Genomic DNA, 21,868 nt, shown 5'->3' with positions numbered 1-21,868 from the left:
TAATACAAAGAACATTCATCATACAATTCAAACCATACACAATGTCTAGCATAAGAAAATCTCTGGAGACAGAGTACATTTTCTTTTTCATTCGCTTGTTTTGTTTTTGGTTATTTTTGTTTTGTTTTCCTCTGCTAAGATCAAGAGGATCTAGGGAAATATTAACACCAGTGTGAGGTTTTTTTTTTCTGAGGTGATAGAAATGTTCTAATTTCCTGTGATGAAGATTGCACTCTGTGAATATGCTAAAGCCACTGAATATTAATGCATGCTAAGTGGGTGAGTTGTATGTTCCACAAAATATATCACAAGCTCTTAAAAAATCAACAACAACAAACAGTATGATGTCCTTCACCTAGATCTCCTGATCTGGCGCAATCTTACATAAACAACTAGAGTATAAAACCACACCCAGACCCTAGCACGAGCTACACACCTTATTCAGAGGCACTGGTTTCTATAAGTACTTATTTGTACATGCACAAGCATGTGTGTGTGTGTGTGTGTGTGCGCACACGTAAATGCTACTTTATCAAATTTAACATTTGTGTAGCAACCATAACAATCAAGATACAGAACTGTCCTCTCAGGACAAAGAAGCTCCCTCCCTCCTCTGCCCCATGATGATCTCTTCTTCCATAATATGCTGTCCATCTACAACGCTATCATTCTGAGGACATTATAGAAACGGAATCACACAGTATGTCATCCAAATTTGATGCTTAATCAGTGAATGTTTACTCAAGGATCAATTGTACTACAACTACTTTTCTGTTTTCAGCCATCTACCATGTATTGAGTAGGCTGACAAAATGGTAATTCCTTCTTTGTCCAATATTTTATGAGATGATAGGTAAAATAGAAATGAAAAATACTGATTCACAGTCTGCTTTGGTATGTTACAAACAACATTACATCCTTTATAGGTCAACATCAACAACCTAAGGTTGTAATTGTGCTTACATACATTCGTTGATGCATAATTCTTCTGGTTAGATTAATCTTGAGGATTAAGGGAAGAAGATAGAATGGAGATTTTTTCAAAATTTATTTTGAACAATTTATTAGCACCTTTAAATCTACTGCCAATGGACAGGCCTGCTGGTGCATGCCTATAACTCTATCACTGGAAGGTGGAAGCAGACAGAGTATGGAGAGTGTGAGGCCAGTGTTGGCTCCATAGTGAAATCCTGACTTAAGCAACAACAAAATCCCAGTGCCAATTCTTAAGATACTTGACTTTTATAAGGTATTTTATTGGAGTTTCAGAATGTGGAGTTCCCATAAGAGTAGAGTACAACGGACCATTAACATTTAACTTAATGATTCATTAGTGTGACTCAGAGTCTTCAAGTAGAAATAAACTCTTCACTTTCGCCAAATGAATAATGTTGGCTTTAAAGACAAACACACTTAACTCAGTGGTAGTTCTGCCTTTTCTTAGTCAACAATCCATTCTTGGATTCACGTTTACCTAATGCAATCTGGACCAAAAAAATAAGCCAATTATATTTTGATGTGATAGCTACATTTATTGGCTCTCTCTTTTCTCTGGTTTCCTTGTGAATAGTTAAATTATTACATAAATTTAAGAAACTACTATAGTCAATAACACTATAAGTTGTTTTTAAATTTCTGGCTTTTTTTTTTTTTTTTTGGCAATCATGGGGCTTGAACTCTGGGCCTGGGCTCTGTCCTTGAACTCTTCAGCTCAAGGCTAGTGCTCTGTCATTTGAGCCACAGTACCACTTTTGGTTTTCTAGTGATTAACTGAAGATAAGTCTCACAGACTTTCCTGCCTGGGCTGGCTTTGAACCATGATCCTCAGATCTCAGCCTCCTGAGTAGCTAGGATTACAGGCGTGAGCCACTGGCACCCAGTTTCGGCTATCTTTTCTGAATATACTAACTTAAAAAATTCTCAAGGAGATGTTGGCAAGAGTATCTGAAGTTACAAACTGCAAAAGAGTACTACTCTATTTTTATTAACACCTGTTAGGTATGTTGGCATCTCAAATTGCATAAAATATTTGCTCTGGTGTAAGTAAGTCCAGAAAAGCAATATGAATATAAGAAATCTCATAATACATAAAAGCACACTGAACATATTTTCAGGGTTAGGGAAATAGCTCAGTATAGAACAGTTGCCTAGGAAGTATTAGATCTCCAGAACTTCAAGGGGAAAAAGTATATTTATATATGGAATACAATAATAAATATATATAATATATAGAGACAGACAGACAGACAGAGTGTCTTACTATGTAGCTCAGGCTGGCTTTGAACTCAACATCTTTTCCTGCCTCAGCCTTTTAAGTAGTTAGGATTAAAGGTATGGGCTACTGTGCCCAGCTACAAAGAGACATACCTAATTGAAGTAGAAATTCTACTGCTAATGTAGCCCGGGTTTCCTCTAGCTTTAATTACCAACCCAGAGTTTAATTCATAACTAGCCTCCACCCTCTGCCTCCTCAGCTTTAGACCACCTATAGCCAAAAGTGGTAAGATAGATGGTTAAATTAAAATAAGCTTTACTTATTACATAATGAAAAACAGATTGTAAAAACTCAATAAATTATGCTTTTATTGTTTTATAACCACCCTTGTTGTTTTTATTGTTACTGCCATTTGCTGATTATATACTGCCATTCAGTTTATGTGAATTCAATTTATGACATTACTTTCAATGTTCCATTTCAATTTCTAAGGACTGATTTCCATTTTAATCCCTTAAGAACAGCCACATCTCCCCTCTGTGGAAAAAAGTTTACCCAACCACCTAGCCAATCTCCTCTCAGAATATGGGGCCAAGTGCAGATCACCGGCTTCTTCTGCTTTCTCATTAAGGGTTTATGTAATAAGCATAGTCTTTCATATGTGTTGTTGTTGCTGTTGCTGTTGTTTGTTATGGGGTTTATGTTTGTTATGGTTTGTTTATGTTTTTTCCAGTCCTGGGGCTTGAACTCAGGGCCTGGGCACTCTCCCTGAGCTTCTTTTGCTCAAGGCTAGCACTCTAACCACTTGGACCACAGTACCACTTCCAGCCTTTTCTGCTTATATGAGCTTCATGCATGCTAGGCAAGCACTCTACCACTAAGCCACATTCCCAGCCCTTGGGTGTTTTGTTTTGTTTTGGTGCTAGTACTGCTGCTTGAACTCAGGGCCTCAGCACTGACTCTTACAGTTTTGCTCAAGGCTGGCACTCTATCACTGGAGCCACAGCTCCACTTCTAGCTTTTTGCTGATTAATCGGAGATAACCACCTTACAGACTTTCTTTCTGGGCCGGCTTCAAACAGTGATCGTGGTTCAAAGCCAGCCCTGGCAGGAAAGACTGTGAGACTCCTATCTCCAATAAACCACCAGAAAACCAGAAGTGGTGCTGTAGCTCAAGTGGTAGAGCGCTCGCCTTGAGCTGAAGAGCTGAGGGACAGCGCCCAGGCCCAGAGTTCAAGCCCCAGGACCGACCAAAAAAAAAAAAAAAAAAAAGAAAAAGAAAAAGAAAAAGAAGAAAAAGAAAACAGTGATCCTCAGATCTTAGCAACCTGAGTAGCTAGAAGTACAGTCATGAGCCACTTGCATCCTATGAGTGTGTATTTGTGTGTCTCTGTGTGTGTTCTGTACAATTCTAAATGTATGTAATTGTAGCTTCAAAACCTGATGAAGTGGAATTGGAAGGCAACTTAGTTTAAGTAGCATATTCCTGTCCAGCTTGAGATACACACTGAGACCTTTATTATTCTCTATATACCAACCAATCACCAAAACCTGGAGTGTAGGTATGGCATCAATGTATCATGTTCAACCAATTTATTCTACACATGAGCAACTGCTGAGTGTCACACCCTTCTATCTTAGCATCAGACAGAAGACAAATTTGTCTGCTCATTGAGAAGTTGACCAATCCTATAGTCTGATAAGAGGCATCATTTTATATAAAAGCAAAACAATCGAGGACTTCATTGAAAACTCATGCCAAATTACTATTAGAAAATGACATTTCACAGCTAGATGTTGGTGTCTCATCTCCAATTTCTCAGTAAAAATACAGAATTGAAGGTGTGGTTCATGGGGCAGCCTTGGGTGAAAAAGCCAAGTGAGAGCGGAAGGCCCTGAGTTCAAGCCTCAGTACTGGCACACACGCGCGCGCACACACACACACACACTCACATACACACTCACACAGAATTAAGAAAGAAAGTATCTTGCAACAAAGAGCAGAGATTTTACAGTCAGATAATCTGAGTCTCCACTTCACTCTGCCACATTTGCTAGTTGAGTGAACTAAACCTTTTACCTCACAATGGCTTTTTTTAGTTTCAATGTCAAGAAGAAATATGATTTATGTAAGGGAGTTGCCAGGGCAGCTGACTTTCATTAGATGTTCCTTGTCTTAGCTTGTGTAAGATCCTACGCAGAACCTATTGCTTCTGTCTTTTTTGGTTCTTTCAAAGAACACTTTGACCTTTCATGAGTTCGGCTGTTACCTTTCACCCATGAAGAACGTGAACTCTTAACCACAGATCCAGAACGAGTTTAATAAAAACCCCACTGAAGATACTTAACGTTCTGAAGTTTAAGGAAAACAAGAACTAAAGAGTGTGTTAACACATAGAAAGTTTTAGAAGTTACACATTAAGAATGTCAATGTTGAACTGAAACTCCTTTGTACAACTACTTAACTATAATAAATTGTGTGTATGTGTGTGTGCACACATGTGTAAAGCCAGGCGCCAGAAGCTCCTGTGAGTAATCCAAGCTCTCAGTCAGGATATAGGTTCAAAGCCAGCCTACGCAGACAAATCTATGAGCCTTTTATCTCCAATTAACTAGCCAAATGCTGGAACTCAAGGCATGGCTTAAATGTTAGAGCACCATTGTAAGTAGACAAGGCCCAGTGAGAGCGAGAAGTCCCAAGTCCATGCCCCAAACCAGCATAAAAAAGCCAAAAATATCTCTTACCATGGCAAGTTTCACGAGTAGACAAGAAACCACAGCTACATGTAATAGTCTGTTTCCCAAAGAAAGAAAAGTTAATTCTTCCTACCCTTTAATGTGCTGTTTTCTATATTTAATATGTAAATAATCTGCTGCATATGCAAGGTGCTCTTTTTTTTTGGTCAGTTGTGGGGCTTGAACTCTGGCCCTGGGTGCTGTCCTTCAGCTCTTCAGCTCAAGGTGAGCGCTCTACCACTTGAGCCACAACACCACTTCTGGCTTTTTTTTTTCTGCTTATGTGGTGCTGAGAAATCGAACCCAGGGCCTCATGCATGCAAGGCAAGCGCTCTAACACTGAGCCACCTTCCCAGCCCAGCCCCCCAAGGTGCTCATTTAATTTTGTTTTTGCTCTGCTGTGGGGTGGGGTTCAAACTTTGAGCCTTGCACATGCTAAGTAAATACTCTACCACTGAGATCCCTTCCCTTCCTTTCCCTTCCCTTCTCTTTCTCCCTCCCTCCCTCCCTTCCTCTCTCTTTCCTTCCTTCCTCCCTCCCTCCCTCCTTTCTTGAACACAGAAGCCTTGCACTCAGCCTGGTCACTCTTGCCTGGTGCTCTACCACGAGCCAAGCTGTAAGCTCCTTAATTGCAGAAGGAATCTTAGAGACTTTCTGGTCCCAGCTGTCTTTGAACCTTAGTCCTCCAGGTCTTAGCCTCATACACAGCTTAGGATTACAGGTGTGCTCCATCAGCAGCTGCCTTTTTCTTTCTTTTTGTGGTGATAGATTGAAACCCAGGGTCCCACACAGGCTAAGCCAGCCTGAGTGCAGCAAGCTGCACTACTATCCTAAAAATTAACAATGTTTTAATCACCCAATTTATAATTTGGGGGAATCTCCAAGCCTTCCCTTTTGCTCTGTTGGAATTTTCTAGTGGACTTGCATGCTTGGTGTTAAAAGGGATTAAAGTAAGAAAAGCAGACATCAAGGAAAAATAGCCAGAAAGATGGGGCTATGTAAACAGAGAAGATTTTGTTGCTTAGAAACTTGAGGCAATATGAGTACTAAACTCACTGTTCAGCAGAGAAAAAAAACTGAGCCTATTTACTATGTATCTTCAGTTTTCAGAAAGCTCAAGAGCTATGTCACTTTGTCTACCAAAATAATGGTAACACAATACAGGGTGTGTGTGTGTGTGTGTGTGTGTGTGTGTGTGTGTGTGTGTGTGTGTGTGTGTGTGTGTGTGTGTGTGTGTGTGTGTGTGTGTGTGTGTGTGTGTGTGTGTGTGTGTGTGTGTGTGTGTGTGTGTGTGTGTGTGTGTGTGTGTGTGTGTGTGTGTGTGTGTGTGTGTGTGTGTGTGTAAAATGTGGCTACATATCTTCCCTTAACAATTATTAGGACAATTTTAGCAGACACAAAGAAATAAAAGAAGCTTATTATCTAAAAACTTACAACATCTTGAGCTCTACAAGTTGGGCTCAACATCAGAAGGCATTTTGGGCTACTTATCTAGTGGAAAGGCGGAAGGTCACATACTTTCATTCATCCTTGAAATGTTGGCTGGAAAGTGGTGTACCACAATAGGAATGATGTAATAAGTGATGAAATCCAGCAGTACAGTGAGCATGGGCAGGGATGTAGATACCAGCTGTTCCCTGCATCAGAACACTTGAAAAAGATGGTCTTGCATGTGGGATCACAGTCTAATAGAGTAAAAATAGGGCTTAAATAAGGCTCAAGAAATTAAATAAAATAAGGCTGATGCCTAGTGTATGAGAAGAAGAAAGATCTGGGAGGATGGGGCTAACTTGGGGTCCATGGAGACAGCTATAAACCAAGGCCAAAGTGAAGCAGGATCAAGGTCACTGCATAGACGGAAAGTGATCAACAGCTGCCATGATCAGCATCATTGTCTTCACTGTCATTGCACAGCAGCAAGAGTGGGTATGGTTGGGTCACGGAATATATAAGGATATGGGCTGGCAATGGTAAGGATCAGTGGGTGGTAAATGACCACAGCATGTTCCCTTGATGTCTATACTTTCTTTTTCTGGTGTATGTTATTACCAGGGCTTGAACTTAGGGCCTCACATTCTTGCTTAGCTTTCCTACTAAAGGCTGACACACTACCACCTGAGTCATGTCTCTATTTCTGGCTTTTTCAGTAGTTAACTGGAGATGAGAGTCTCATAGACTTTTCTGCCTGGGATGGCTTTGAACCATGGATCCTTTGACCTTAGTCTCCAGACCAGCTAGAATCACAGACATGAGCCACACCAGTGCTTTGCTCCTACTGACTTCTAAAAGGACCAGTGAGTACCTGTAGACATTGCTTAACAGTAGTTATAGGGTCTGGGTGTGTGACTTAGTGGTAGAGTGCTTGCCTAAGCATGCATGAGACTCTGGGTTCGATTCCTCCATGCCAAATAAATACAAAATAAAATTAAAAGGGAAAAAAGCAGCATTAAAATTAGTTTAAAGTTATGAACTTCAAGGATTAACAAATCTATCCTTTGGATTTCATCTTTCTAGAAGGCAATCAAACTGAATATGTGTTGTAAAATTTGTTGTAAAAAACTGAAAAGTGTTGTAAACTATCCCTGCCACAAACAGGAAATAAACTTCACATATCCAGAAATGGGCTTGCAGTTTTGTCTTTCTTCTTCTAGAGTACGGTTTCACTGAGTCCAAGCACTAGTACAATTTAGTATTGTACATTACATACTTTTAAAAATACTGTCTAGCATTTATAACCTATTAAGATTATGTGCTTATCCATGTGTTTGGAATAAAACATGAACTGAAAATGAAATCACTACAACAGAAAGCTTTTCTATTTTCCCTCTTCTGTGTGCCTTGGGGCCTAGGTACTCACTATCCCTTAGCTCTTTTGCTCAACTACTTGAGCCACAGCTCCACTTTAAGCTTGTGGGTGGTTAATTGAAGATAAGAGACTTAATGGACTTTCCTGCCTGGGTTGACTTTGAACTGAGATCCTGAGATCTCAGCATCTTAAATAACTAGGATTATGAGTGTGAGCCACTGCCACCCAGGAGAATGTTATTTTTTTATAGAAAATCTGGGCTGTTCTTCAAGTCCTAAATGCTCACTTCATACCCTCCTAAGGGTAGACAGTAGTTAGTTAAAGGACCAATTTCCCAAAGCAGCAAAAGTCCTTGAATCAAGACGATGAAGCAATTGTTTATGAGTGTCTACCCCACATAAGGACAGGGCTAGGTACTTGAGATACAAAACTCTCCAAAGGCATAACAACAATGAGTCACAGGCTAAAATAATTACTTCCTCAACACTAACATTAAGGAGAGGATGTGAAAGCAGGAAATTGATTTTAGAGCATGAAGTCCTACCAGCTAATATTATTGAAACAAAGCACTTTACATGTACCAGGTTATTGCACATTTAGGCTTTCTTAATTGACTGAGTTGAGAACATGGAAAAAAGGTTGAGAAATAATTTTAGCAAAGATCACAGAAAAGAAGAAAATCAAAACATAGCATTGTGATTGGGTTCCTGCTGCTTCTGTGTCCTACTGCCAGAAACAGAAAGGTGAAGGGGGTGGGGGTCAAACTATGTGTTATTTTTCTCTACACATGACTAAGTAATAGCTGTGTGCATTCCAAATACTAACAGCCTTTCTTATTAGTGATAATAAAGGTCAGTTTTTCAGAAATGGGTTTGTTTTTCAGAGCCCAGATTTGCTGTTAAGGACAAAGAGACCTAAAAGCAAAACTATTTTGTCTAGCAAATGGAATACATTAGGTACATAATTTAATGAATGGAATCTGTAACTCTAGTCTAGATCTTTAGAAATTGTTGGTATAAAGCCAAAGTCAGAGCTCTACAAAGCACCTCAGTATTGAGTTTATTTAACTAATACATATATATATATATATACATATATAATACACATATATATATGTATACTAGGCTGGGATATAGTTTAGTGATAGAGCACTTTCTAGTAGGTCCTTGCCCTGGGTTTCATCCCTACCACTACCAAAAGACAAAAAAAATTTAACAAAGTATAAAACTGAAGCTGCAAACAGACCTCAACAAGGCTCTAAGTAATAAATGGCAATAAAGAACTGGATGTAAATACAGTGTGGAAGCCACACCCTGGCAGTTCTATGGAATATTGTCTCTGTTTTTTATAAGAACCAAAAAAGTATAAAAATTGCTTCTCAGGCTGGGAACCAGTGGCTGAGGATCCTGGTTTGAAGCCAATCTGGGCAGGAAAGTCCATGAGACTCCTATCTCCAATGAACCACCAGAAAAGCTGAAGTATGGGTTGGGGATTTAGCTCAGAGGAAGAGCAAGGCACTGAGTTCAAATCTCAGCTCTGGGGGGAAAAAAGCTCTATGAAGTACAAGTGGTAGAGCACCAGCCTTGAGCAAAAAGCCTAAGGGATAGCATCCAGGCCCTGAGTTCAAGCCCCAGTGCACGTGCGCGTTCACGCACACGCACGCACACACACACACACACACACGCGCGCGCGCGCACACACACGCGCGCACACACACACAGCATTTGGAGACCAATGGCTCAGACCTTGGAGTATGTGTAGTCAGACACTCTGATCCTGTTTTTATCTCTGACAAGTAGTGTCTTTTTGTGCTTGTTTTCTCATCAAAACATGGGAAAGAAAGAAGCCATGACTGTGAAATCTGTGTGCTAAGAAACGAGAGCCTTCGCTGCTGCTGAGGCCATACCAGCTGTCTATAGGTGTCTTAACGGGCTCTGAAAAGTAGTGATGTCTGGAATCACAGTCATAGAGGAACAAAGGTTGCTGAGATAAGGGCCTGAAAAATGAGAAGCACATTCACAATATACTTCCCTTCCTGTGCTGACTTCAAAAGGTCTAGAGCTGGGCTCTCCAAGATGGCTTCTGGACACATGTTGCTGAGCACTTGAAATGAGGTGAATACAGGTTGGGTACCAGTAGCTCACGCTTGTAATCCTAGATACTCTGGAGGCTAACATCTAGAAGATCATGGTTCAAAGCCAGCCGAGGGAGAAAAGTCCGTGAGGTTAACTTAAACTCTCCCACAGCCACACTCCTGACTTTACATATGGCCAGTCGTATTGCTACCAATCACTTCACTTAAATTTGTTTATCTATTCTTGGATGACGTGGGGACAAGCAGCAGGCATGGGGTAGGAAAGGAGGAAGAAGCTTTCCTAAAAAAAACTGTAGATTCAAACAAACTAAAACAGCCCAGATGTACGGAGACAGGAGGATCACGGAAAGGGAGTTCAAGTAAGGGACTCAGAATCAAGAGCTGTGAAAGTTGGGAATGTGGCTTAGTGGTAGAGTGCTTGCCTAGCTTGCGTGAAGCCCTGGGTTCGAAAAATCCAGAAGGGGCACTTTGGCTCAAGTGGTAGAGTGCTAGCCTTGAGCAAAAAGAAGCTCAGGGACAGTGCCCAGGCCCCAAGACTGACCAAAAAAATAATAATGATGATTCAAGAGCCATGAGAGGCCAGTGGGGGGGATTTCTAGAGGAGGAACAGGAGAAACCACAAAGCGCTAAGGATGACAGGGCTATGTCTACTAACCACTCTTGATCTGTTCCAGGGGAGTCTGCATCCCGAACAGAACCCCCTGTCCAGAGCCCCCGGGGAGTGGCTGAGACAAAGAGTTTTTCCAGATGCACAAAAGGGTGAAAGAAAAGAGACCAGTGATGGCAAGAGAATGGCAACCATCCAGTCCTTGCAGGACAGGGACTCTCCTTTTCCTCTCGCTGTCCCCCAGCTTCCTCCACACTCTCCCCACGTGGAGTGGCACAGCCAAAGAGTCCAGCGCAAGTCTCATCAGCAGCTGGGGAGTTAACACCTCCCTTCTCCTTGACCAGCAGGAGCAGGGAGGAGCAAGTCTCCATGACTACCTCTATTCCACTCTGGAGATCCTGGACTGCTCTTCTAATAAGCCTGAGACCCAGCCTACACACGCTACTAAGTAAGTACTACAAGGGAAAGGACAAGCTGGGTACTTTACAGAACACAAAATACTTCAACACATATATAGTCCTCCTTGGTATCTATGAGGGTTGGGAATGATTCCAGAACTCACCTACCACCCATACTGATGCTCAAGTCTCTCATCTAAAATGATGTGGTATTTACAGCTAATCGGTGTACATCCTCCCATACAGTTTACATTGTCTCCAGATTGCTCATAATAATGCAATATAAATATGAGGTAAATGGTTGTCACACTGTATAGAAAATAATCTGTAAGTGTTCAATACCTGTGCAATGTTTTTTGATTTTGCTGTTGTTTGTTGTTGTTGTTGGTGGTGGTGATGACTTGAACTCAGGGTCTGGGTGCTGTCCCTGAGCTCTTTTGCTCGAGGCTAACACTCTACCACTTGGAGCCACAGTACCACTTCTGGTTTTCTGGGTGGTTAACTGGAGACAAGAGTCTCACAGACTTTTCTGTCTGGGTTGGCTTTGAACCATGATTCTAAGATCTCAGTTTCCTGAGTTGCTAGGCATTAAGCCACCAGCGCCCAGCTCTGTGCAATGTTGTTTTTTCCAGAAGTATTTTGGAGCGGCCATTGGTTGAATCCACAGATGTAGAACCCATGTATAGAAAGGGCCAATGTATTTCAGTTGCATAAAGGTCGATGTGCTTGTGTCTTAAGACTTGCTCAGACCCTTATAAACAGGGCATGTGTGGGTAACCTGAGCACTGCACATTACTGGGGGCCAGGATCCCAAGCCACATCAGAAGAAGTCATCCTAATATCAAGAAGGATAGAAATGCTCAGAGTGATGGCACTTCACCAAGAAAAACTACCATCCTGTGAGTGACGCTCACATGTGGAAAATTATACCACATGAGGCACCTAGGAACCTTTCCTTCCTTTCATACTGTGTTTAAAAAAAAAAGCTCAAAGCTTGATGTTGTTACTGGCCTGTTTTCCTTTAACTAAAGATCAACAGGCTAATGTGTGCCAACTTCTTAGTATGTGAGTTGAGCAAACCACCTTGCTCCCTGGTATTTACATTACGACACAGTTCTGGCTACATCTCTTTTTCTTCTTGTTTTGAATACAGCTATAATAAAAGGGGAAACAGAGCCAAAGCATGAAAGAGAACACAGTGGGAAAATTCCCAGAAATTCTAAATTGAGAAAGCAAAAATTATAATAGAGTCTGGCCACTGAAAAGATTATACTTACAAAGAACTAAAAAAAAAAAATCTGACACAAAGAAGGGCAAATCCTCTAAATACATTTTGCAAAACAACAAAAACAAAACTGCTCAACAAATATATGAAAAATGTCAGCATTGTTAGTCATCAGAGAAATGCAAATCAAAACTATAATGAGATACCATTATATTTCATCCTAATTCTAATAGCTATTCTTAAAACAAACACACACACAAGTTGGTCAGGAGACAGAAAAAAGGAACCTTTGTAGCTGTTAGAATATGACTAAGTGCCACCACTATGGCAATCAGTACGGAGGCATCTCAAAAGCCTAATAGTATTCATTTCTTGGTATTAGAAAGGAAAAAAAGCAACTAAAACCAGAACTACCATATGACCCAGTGTATCACCCTCTTGTGTATATATCAGAAGGAAATGAAGTCAACAGACAAAAGATAGGCCTACATGCTATGGTTATTATGTCACTGTTTATAACAGCTAATACTAATTTTGCAGGATTACTATGTTAATGGTATCAGTTAAAATGTTTAAAACATTAAAAATGTAAGGTCATGTATTTGAAATCTTATATATTGAGAATAGGCTAAGAAAATATTTCTACTCAGTTTTTGTTTGTTTTGTGTTGATGGAAAGAAGCTCTCATTATCTAGCCTGGAACTCGCTAAGTTGCCCAGGCTGGCTTAGAACTGGTGATCCTCCTTAGTTACCTCCCCCAAGTGCTAGGATTACAGGTATGGACCACCGTAATCCTTCCTACCTTCCTTCTTTCCCATTCTTACTCTTACTGCTGTCTTTCTTTTAAGCTAATGAACTAATTAATTAGTTCCTCTCAGCCATTCCAGATATATGTGGGCTATTCTTTCTTGATTACTGGAAAGATGCCACCAGTTCCTACTGAGAGTGGCATCTAGCCTCTCAAATTCTTCTTGGCTCTCAGACCAATGTCTCAGCTACTGTGAACCACTAGTAGATGGGATAGTTCTAAGTACCCTCAGGCAGCTGGGAGGGACTGAAAAAAACCATCCGTGTAAAACTGCTTTGTGTAGTGCAAATGTAACGTAAGTATCTATTTCAAACAAAAGGAAAAGTGTGGACACTGTTGAGTGCTCCGATCATAGCTGTTCCCAGGAAATATCTGACCCAGGCCAGGCAGAAGTAGCCTGATTATCCCGGGTCAGCTGCTACAGCTGTGAGCAATTTTCCCACATGATTATCTGGTTTCTATCTCCCTCCACTTAAGGCTTAGATAGCTGGACCGCAGCTAAGGCAGCTGGGGGAAACACAGAATATAAGCAAAGAAGTGTATCATCCCACTTGTAAGGGTTGCACAAAAATCCTAGGAACTTGGTCCCTTGTTTGGGGAAAGCGAATCTGGAAGATTTAATGGACTGACATTTTTTTTTAACACTTACAACATCTGCCAGTCTGTGAGCTGATGAAATATAAATTGAGGGTTTTCTTAGTCTAGTGGGGCTGATAATTAGCATCCGGTTTTGTTTAGTTGTGAAGTGGCAGGCTCTCCAGCTAGACGGGCTTGATTTGAATCTCGAATTAACCACTTAGCAACCCTCATTGCTAGTAACTACCTTAACCTTGTTTCGCACTAAGAATGATACTTGACACAGTTATTGTGAGGAATAAACAAATGACAGGACAGTGTGCTACAGCAGTGGCTGGCAGGGAGTTTCTAAATGTTTACTATGATTTAGAGGTATCTAGATCATGTTACAAGAGCTAGCAAAGGACAGCAACCAAAGTGAAATGTTCTGCTGAAAGCCCAGAGCTATCTGAATTCTGTTCAGCAAAGAGTAACCTTTAAAGCCCTAATACTACACAGGCCCTGTTGGCAGGGATGGCCTGTGGCTAATGTCTGCGAAGTTGGCTGTTGGAAGATTCGCTAAGCACTACACTACCTGATGAGGTCCCTCTGCCCACCCGCAGCACTGTCCTGTGCTGTATCAGCCTTCCCATGCTATTTGCTCATGCACTTGTGACTTTTATGGAGAATATCTACTTTCTTATGGAGACTCTGCTCTGCCGACAGTGTGTCCACAGGAGCAGTCCTCAGAGAAACCCTTGGCCTCTGAGTCTCCATAGAGCTTCCCTGCACAGATGTTGAACTTATGCTAATGGGCGTCACTGCTGGAGGCAGGAGCCAATTCAGCCACAGAAGGAAGCTGTGCCTGGATCTGATGTGTTTTTTTCACCTTCTCTCTCTTGTTGATCCTGCTGTTCACTGTAATAAATCTTAGCCATGAGTACAAGAATATGGTGAATCCTTCTAGTGTGATACTACATATGTAGTTGAAGAAGATGGAGAGAGCTCTTAAAGGTGGGATTCTAATTTCACAACCCCCCACTCCAAATATGAGGAATGGAAAAAGTAAAAGGTAGATGATGATGATGGAGCTGGCGTCTAAAGTTCCCATTTTCCTTCAATCACTCCTGTTTCTACTTTGCCAGGCAGCCATGTCCGACTGTATCTATTACTGGAGCAAGGCAAACTTCTTCCCAAGATATTATGCTACTTCCCAAGCTACTGGCTAGCTAGGCAACCTTGGGAAAGTATCTTTAAGGACTTGACTCCCCAATATATTCAAACCTATGAAGTATTTAGCCCAGACTCTATTAGATGGTAAATAACAATGCATTTAAAACATTAGATAAATATGCACATATGTGGTCAACCTGTGGGCGTTTGAGTTTACACACAGGCACACACAGACACATGTACATAAATATGCATGTAAGTTAATTGCTCTAACAGATTGTGTCTTGAAGGAAGCACATTATTCACCATCCTCAGACAAAGCTAGTTAGGATTTCAGACTTAGGATTTCAGCCAGACTTTTATACCTTCTGAGTTCAATTTAGGGAGCCACTTTTTTTTTTCTTTTATGAAACCTTCTGGTTAAAGCCTCCAGGCTGACATTCTTTAATGTGTAACCTCTGAAGCTAATTATTAGCCAGAGAAAGCTTTGCTTAAGACACTCCTCAGTATTTACCCAGAGCTCTAACATATACTGTGCGGTCACATTTTTATAACTCCAAGTTAGTCATCTAACGATGGACTGCTGTGCTGAGAAAATGGTGCTCTCTTAGAAACCCCAGTGTTTCTATATAGAAGAGTGAATCTTCCTAGAAGCATGAAAAACATTCTTCTGTGACTAAGACCTGCTATTACCTTTTACATTGGACCTTGATGGCCCTTGTGTTTATAGCATTGTAAAATTATACTTAATTAAAGGTACAATTACTGGGAAATCATTTGAAAATAATTCATGGTATCCTCTGTCTTCTCTCCTGGAGGAGGAGTCAGTACATCATAGTGTAAGCAGCTTGTTTTCTCCAAGAACTTGCTATCATCTGACTTCCTCTGTCTGTAGCCAAGATGAGAGAATAAATTCTAACCTGAACATATGGAGGAAAACCTTAGTCACTCTAGCCAAGTCCAAGTTCACACTTACTAGTACTAATATCCATTATACTTCCTATTAACTTATTGGTGCCTTCATTTCCTGGTCTGTAAAATGGACAGAGTACAAATATCTGCCCCTGAGCACTGGTGGCTCATAACTGTAAATGTACCAACTCGGGAGGCTAGGATGTGAGGATCAATTCCAGGCCAGCCTACGCATAAAAGACCTCCAATTAACCAGATAAAGGCTAAACTGGAGGAATAGCCCAAGTTAGGTAGAGTGCCAGCCCTGAGCAAAGAAGCCAAGTAAGCTCAAGACTCTGAGTTCAAGCCTCAGTAACAGCAACTACAACTAGTAAAAGCAGTAGAAAAGCTTGATACCCTCTACCTCCATTTTATACCTGTCTCCTTTACTAAGTCTCTCTCTCTCCTTCAATAACTTTGGTTGATAGCCGGGTCTCCCCGCAGACTAGAACGGCATTATCGCAAAAGCTAGACTACCCCTGAATGAGGTCAATGACTTATCCTGAAGAGACTGCACTCTGGATCAAAAGTAATCAATCATCTCACGGAAAGCAGACTGTTCCCTAAAGGGATGACAGCAATACGATTTTTTGGTTTCCTAGAACCAACACCAAGAGAATAATCAACCAGGCCACACTTTGCCTGGCACTATTTAATTAGGCATACTTCTCTGTTTCTGTCCCTGTTCTTTCTCTATTTCAACCTAAATCTCATTTCTGTATCAGGAAGATGAGTTGAAATACTTACTTTGCATTTCATCTCATACTCACTTTCCCCACAGCCTGTCTGTGCCCTTCCACTACTGGTCTTTCTGTCATAATGGGGGAGTGGCCAAACCTGACATCGTGGTATGCCTGGAGGGTTGGTCTTCTGGGTGAGCCTTCCAACTGTACAAACTGTGTGGTAGATTTACTGTTTTATGCCATTAGGTTTTTGTAAATGTTTATATATTAAGTATTAAGGTAATGATTATATAAGAAAAGATAATTAGAGCAATTCTTAACCAGTGTTATAATGCATCATTCTAATTCAATCCTATAAAGAAATCAAAGTTCTACGAAGTCTTTTTTTTTTCTTTGACTTTTCATTTTGGCCACTTATATCACAGTTGGGGAAATCTTCACTTACCCCTACCCAGGGCATTTATTTCCCAAGCAGGATTTGACTAGGTGACTTGCTTTTGGCATGTTGAATAAGGAGTTGTGATGTTACATCATCACATCTGAGCTTTAGGAAGCACTGCAAAAATCTGCCTGCTCTCTAGCTTCTAGTCAAACACTTATAAAGTCATTATAGCCCCTAAGCCTGGGTTTCAGAATGAAAAAGCATGAAATGCAGACCTGAACTTGAGTCTCAGCTTGGAAACAAGACAAACTGCATCCAAACCGAGGTGTCAGTGACCCACAAGTAAGAAAGAGGTGCTTGCTGTTGTAAGCCAAAGGATTATAGGGCCATTTGTTACTGAGGCAAAGGCTCACCATGCTGAATGATGCCATGGTCCATAAGTCGGTGGCAAAGCTGTTCTGCCTCTTTCCTTGATGTGGCTTCACCTTCCTGAACCAGCCAATCCAAGAACTCTGAGGCCATGAAAGTACGCTCATACTTGACTCCTTCCTCTTCCCTGGGCTGTAGAAGTGTGGTTTCAGGACTCATCAGCCTGGGGAACAAGGAAAGGGGAAGAAAAAAAATAAAGCAAAGCCACACAAAAGGAAAACAGCTCATTTGAAATCCTACATCATAGGTTTCTGTGAAGTATGGCAAGAAAGGTGTCAGACAGGCAGATGTGGCTGCATGTGCTGCCATAAATGTAAATTCTAAGAGGATCAGCTTCAGAAGATAATGAGATACATTTTCCCTTGGTAATTAGGAGGGGAAAAAACCTAGAAATGCAGTCTAAATGTCTACTATTTCAAGCTAGCCATCTTGAAAAAGTAGTTATAGAGTTAGGGGTACAATGAGTGATAGAGAATTAACTTACCATCTGTTTCAATGACCTTCTGCTACATAACAAGCTAACATTATTTCATTTTATCAGAGTATTCTATAGGCTTTCCTGGGGTTCAGTGGAACAGGTCTTCTGGCTTGGGGTCATTCACACACTTGTGTGCAACAGGTGGCCAGAGCTGGTAGTCTGGCTCTTCAATTCTCCTTAATATAGCCTGTTTAGTCACACTACCAGATGTCATAGCAGTAACACGAAGTTCCCATACCACACAGTTCAATGGTTTTCATAGACAGGTTGTACCACCATCTCTTCAATCCAAGTTAGAACCTTTTCTTTCCCCACAGCCATCAATAGCCACTCTTTATTTCTCTATCTCCCCAGGCCTAGGCAAACACTAATTAAATCTACATGAATCTGCTTATTCTGGGCCTTTCATATAACTTTAAAAAGTACAGAAGTTATAATAAGTAGACTAGAACAAAAGAACAGAATGGAATGGAACAGGAAGAATAAAATAAAATAGAAAAAGAGAACAGAAAAAGAACAGAAAACAAAATAAAATAGAAAAATAGAATGGTCCCTGGAATATACCTTAAACAATGAATGAATTTTAAACATGATGATGACAACTACCATGAGTTTTATTTAAAAAAAAAAAAAAAAGAGCTATTATTTCCAGGTGCCTATGGCTCATGCTATTATAATCCTAGCTATTCAAGAGGCTGAGATCAGAAGACTGTGGTTTGAAGCTAGTCCAGGCAGAAAAGTCCAAGACACTCTTATCTCTAACAAATTACCAAAAAAGCTGAGAGTAGAGCTGTGGCTCAATTGGTAGAGCACTGGTCATGAACACAAAAGCTCAGGGTTAGTATCCAAGTCTAAGACCTGAGTTTAAGCTCCAGGATGGGCACAAAGAAAAACAGAAATCAATTATTGTAAGAGAAAAAACAAAACATCTCTTTTCTTTGCATCAAAATGAATTAAGATACTATATGTATTTCTATAGACAAGGCCAATCACTAAATTAGTAATCAGAAGTATGGATGATTCTTCTGTCTTCTGTTTTATGAAGCAAACTGATTTTTTTGTTTTGTTTTGTTTTTTGCCAGTCATGGTGCCTACTACCACTTGAGCCACAGCACCACTTCCAGCTTTTTCTGTTTATGTGGTGCTGAGGAATCGAACCCAGGGCCTCATGCATGCAAGACAAGCACTCTACCACTGAGCCACCTTCCCAGCCTGAAGCAAACTGATTTTTACCCAAACTTTTTACATGCTAGCCTATAATCATGGCATAAGGCCATACACTATTTAATGGTTAAGCATTATCTGCCACCTGTTAGAGCTCAGCAAATTTGGATTGTATGTGAGCTGATTTCAACCTTTCCTGGATCCATATCTGAGTCAGATTTCCCAGACTCACAGTAACCCAGAGGGAAGGCAGTACAATAGAAGGAACTGCTCCATTCAGGGGCCAATACAGGAATAGAAATAAGTAAGCTGATAGTAATCTCCTTGTACATTGAAGAAAAAATACAAGAGTGCCTAGCAGGCCCTGAACAACATGGGAATATATATATATATGTATGTATATATATATATATATATATATATATATATATATATATATATACATATGATATAACATATTCCCATTATATATTATATAAATTATGTGCAGGGACAAAAGCCAGAAGAAGAGTCAAAATGGCCCATGAGGGTGGCTTAGGCCTGTAATCCTAGCTACTCAAGAGGCTGAGATCTGAGGATCCCAGTTCAAGCCAGCCCCAGCAAGAAAGTCCATGAGACTCTATCTCCAATTAACCACCAGAAAAACAGGAAGTGGCGCTGTGGCTCAAGTGATAGAGTGCTCTCCTTGAGCTGAAGAGCCGAGGGGCAGCGCCCAGGCCCTGAGTTCAAGACCCATGACCCCCCCCCCAAAAAAAAAATGGCCCATGAGGCTGTGAGGCCAAAAGGATGGACTGTGAGGCCTCAACTTTACTGTTTTGCACTTGGCCTCACAGGTGTTTCAACAGCAAAGACTAATCTTTCCCTGTCAAATTATCTTGGCATTTTTTATGTGTGTGTTGTGCCAGTACTGAGACTTAAAACTCAGGACCTGGGCATTGTCCCTTAGCTTTTTTGCTCAAATCTGATGTTCTATCACTTGAACCACAGCTCTTTTTTCTGGCTTTTTGGTGGTTAATGGGAGATAAGACTTACTCTCTTTCCTGGGCTGGCTTCAAACTGTGATCCGCCAAGCTCAGGCCTCTGAGTAGCTTACAGGTGTGAGTCATCAGTGCCTGGCTATCTTGGCACTCCTACCAACAACCACCAGCACCACTGCTTCGGGCCTATTCACTCCTGAGGCTCAGCGGTCATGGTGTGTGCATTTGGGAGGCTGAGGTGGGAACACAGCATCTTCATTCACATCTGGGTTCTGTATTCTTACTACTCACATCTTCCTGTACAGTGACACAGGATGTTTACTGCGCATGGGAACTTGGCTTCTTGGACAAAGAGAGGCTGAGATCCAGCCCCAGCTACTCATGACCATTTCTTTGAGAAGATGAAGGGCGCCTGGCTCTCCATCACATAGGTTCTGAGTGACACAGAAGGACTTTACTTTCGATGACTAGGTAAGTCCTATGGCTTATATGAAAAAAATTAGGGCTAATGAGCGATCTATACAGCTCATTCATTCATTCTCTCAATTTCCCTTCCTTCTCTCTTTCTTTCTCTGTTTGTCCCTCCCTCTCTCTATCAATACCATACCATAGTTTCACATATACATCCTTTCAATTTTTAATATATTATTTCTACCACCCCTCCAACCAAACCAAAAATTCCTACAGGTATCATGCCTAAATCATGCTTTTATTTCTTTGAAAACAAAACCAAGGGGAGAGGGGCACATTATGTGTGCTCAATAAATCTTTTCTAATCCAACTGATGGAAAATAAAGCCAATATCACATGCAGCAAACATGGAATATTATGTCTTTGAAGGATAATATCCTTTCCTCTATACTTGTTCTTTTAAGTCAGCTAGTAGTAGAGCTTTTAGTGCTGCTTTTATGCCATGTAGAGACTGATATGCTGAAATTGCAGCTGTGATTTTCACATTCCCTATGGCCATGTGTGTTGATTTAACAGCCATTTCCAGACCTTGAATCAGCTTTAGAGGGAAGCTAAGTGCAACTTCTAAGGCCATGTCCACTCTAAAGATAGAGCGAAATCAAGCACTCTCATCCTCAATTCAAAACCATTCAAACCTCTTTTAACCTTACCGAATGATTGTCAAGGAGAGCTGAGTTTCATAAAAGTTCTTTTTCTTTTTTTCTGTTGGTCATGGGGCTTGAACTCTGGGCTTGGATGCTATCCCTGCACTGCAGCTCAAGGCAAATGCTCTACCACTTGAGCCACAGTGCCACTTCCAGTTTTCTAGTGGTTTATTGGATGTAAGAGTCTCACAGACTTTCCTGCCGGGACTGGCTTTGAACCACGATCCTCAGATCTCAGCCTCCTGAGTAGCTAATTACAGGTGTGAGCCACTGGAGCCCAGCCATTAAAGTTCTTTTTAAATAAGTGGTTGTTATTGAGATGCTCTTGTTTTCATAGTCATGGAAAAATAGAAAAAATTACTTAGCCACAACAAAGAAAAGAAGGGTAAAGAGAAACTAAGGAGGGAAAGAAAAAGTGATGAAGACAAATGGAATCAATACCCAATTGAGAAAATCAATGGATATATTTTATAGGATTAAGAGTGACCAAAGGTGAACTTGGCCAGGAACCGAACTACCTTTCTGCAGGTGCATGGCTGGCAGACTAGAGCATCTTCACAGAAACTGTATAGAAGAAGAAGAAGAGATATAATCCCTGCTCTTTATTCCCTCGGGTCTTCCATTGGGCAGCCATTTGCCTTCTATTAAGACAGCTGTTAGGTCACTATAGTGATATGTCAACTTGCCTTTTAATGACAGTATCAATGCCAATGGGGAAAAGAATAATCTTGTCTTATATTTCAAGGCTGGCCTTGAACTTTTTTTTTTTATTTTATTTTGGTGCCAGTACTAGGGTTTGAACTCAGGGCCTTGAGCTTTTACACTTATGGCCAATATTCTACTATTAGAGCACAGCTCCACTTCCAGCAGTTTGCAGGTTAATTGGGAGGTGGGGGTGGGGGAAGAGTCTCACAGACTTTCCTGTACAGCGTGGATTCAAACTTCAATCCTCAGATCTCATCCTCCTGAGTAGCTAGGATTATAAGCATGCACCACCAGTGCCCAGCTTGAATGCTTGATGCTTCAACTTTCAAGTGCTGGGATTACAGGTACAAACCTATACACACAGCT

The 21,868-nt window shown here is 40.9% G+C and overlaps 1 protein-coding gene across 1 annotated transcript in view; it reads right to left on the bottom strand.

Moving 5' to 3' along the window:
- The window catches only part of Deptor (DEP domain containing MTOR interacting protein), a 127,330-nt gene that overhangs the window by 48,555 nt on the left and 56,907 nt on the right, over positions 1 to 21,868 (bottom strand). The window contains exon 4 of the mRNA XM_069991328.1: positions 17,048 to 17,226. Coding sequence (XP_069847429.1) covers positions 17,048 to 17,226 — 179 coding nt within the window. The remainder of the gene's footprint in view (positions 1 to 17,047; positions 17,227 to 21,868) is intronic.

The sequence above is a fragment of the Dipodomys merriami genome, unplaced genomic scaffold (assembly GCF_024711535.1).
Source record: "Dipodomys merriami isolate MVZ:Mamm:240054 unplaced genomic scaffold, mDipMer1.0.p SCAF_4, whole genome shotgun sequence".
NCBI classification, from domain to species: Eukaryota; Metazoa; Chordata; class Mammalia; order Rodentia; family Heteromyidae; genus Dipodomys; species Dipodomys merriami.
This window is presented reverse-complemented; position numbering and strand designations above follow the sequence as displayed.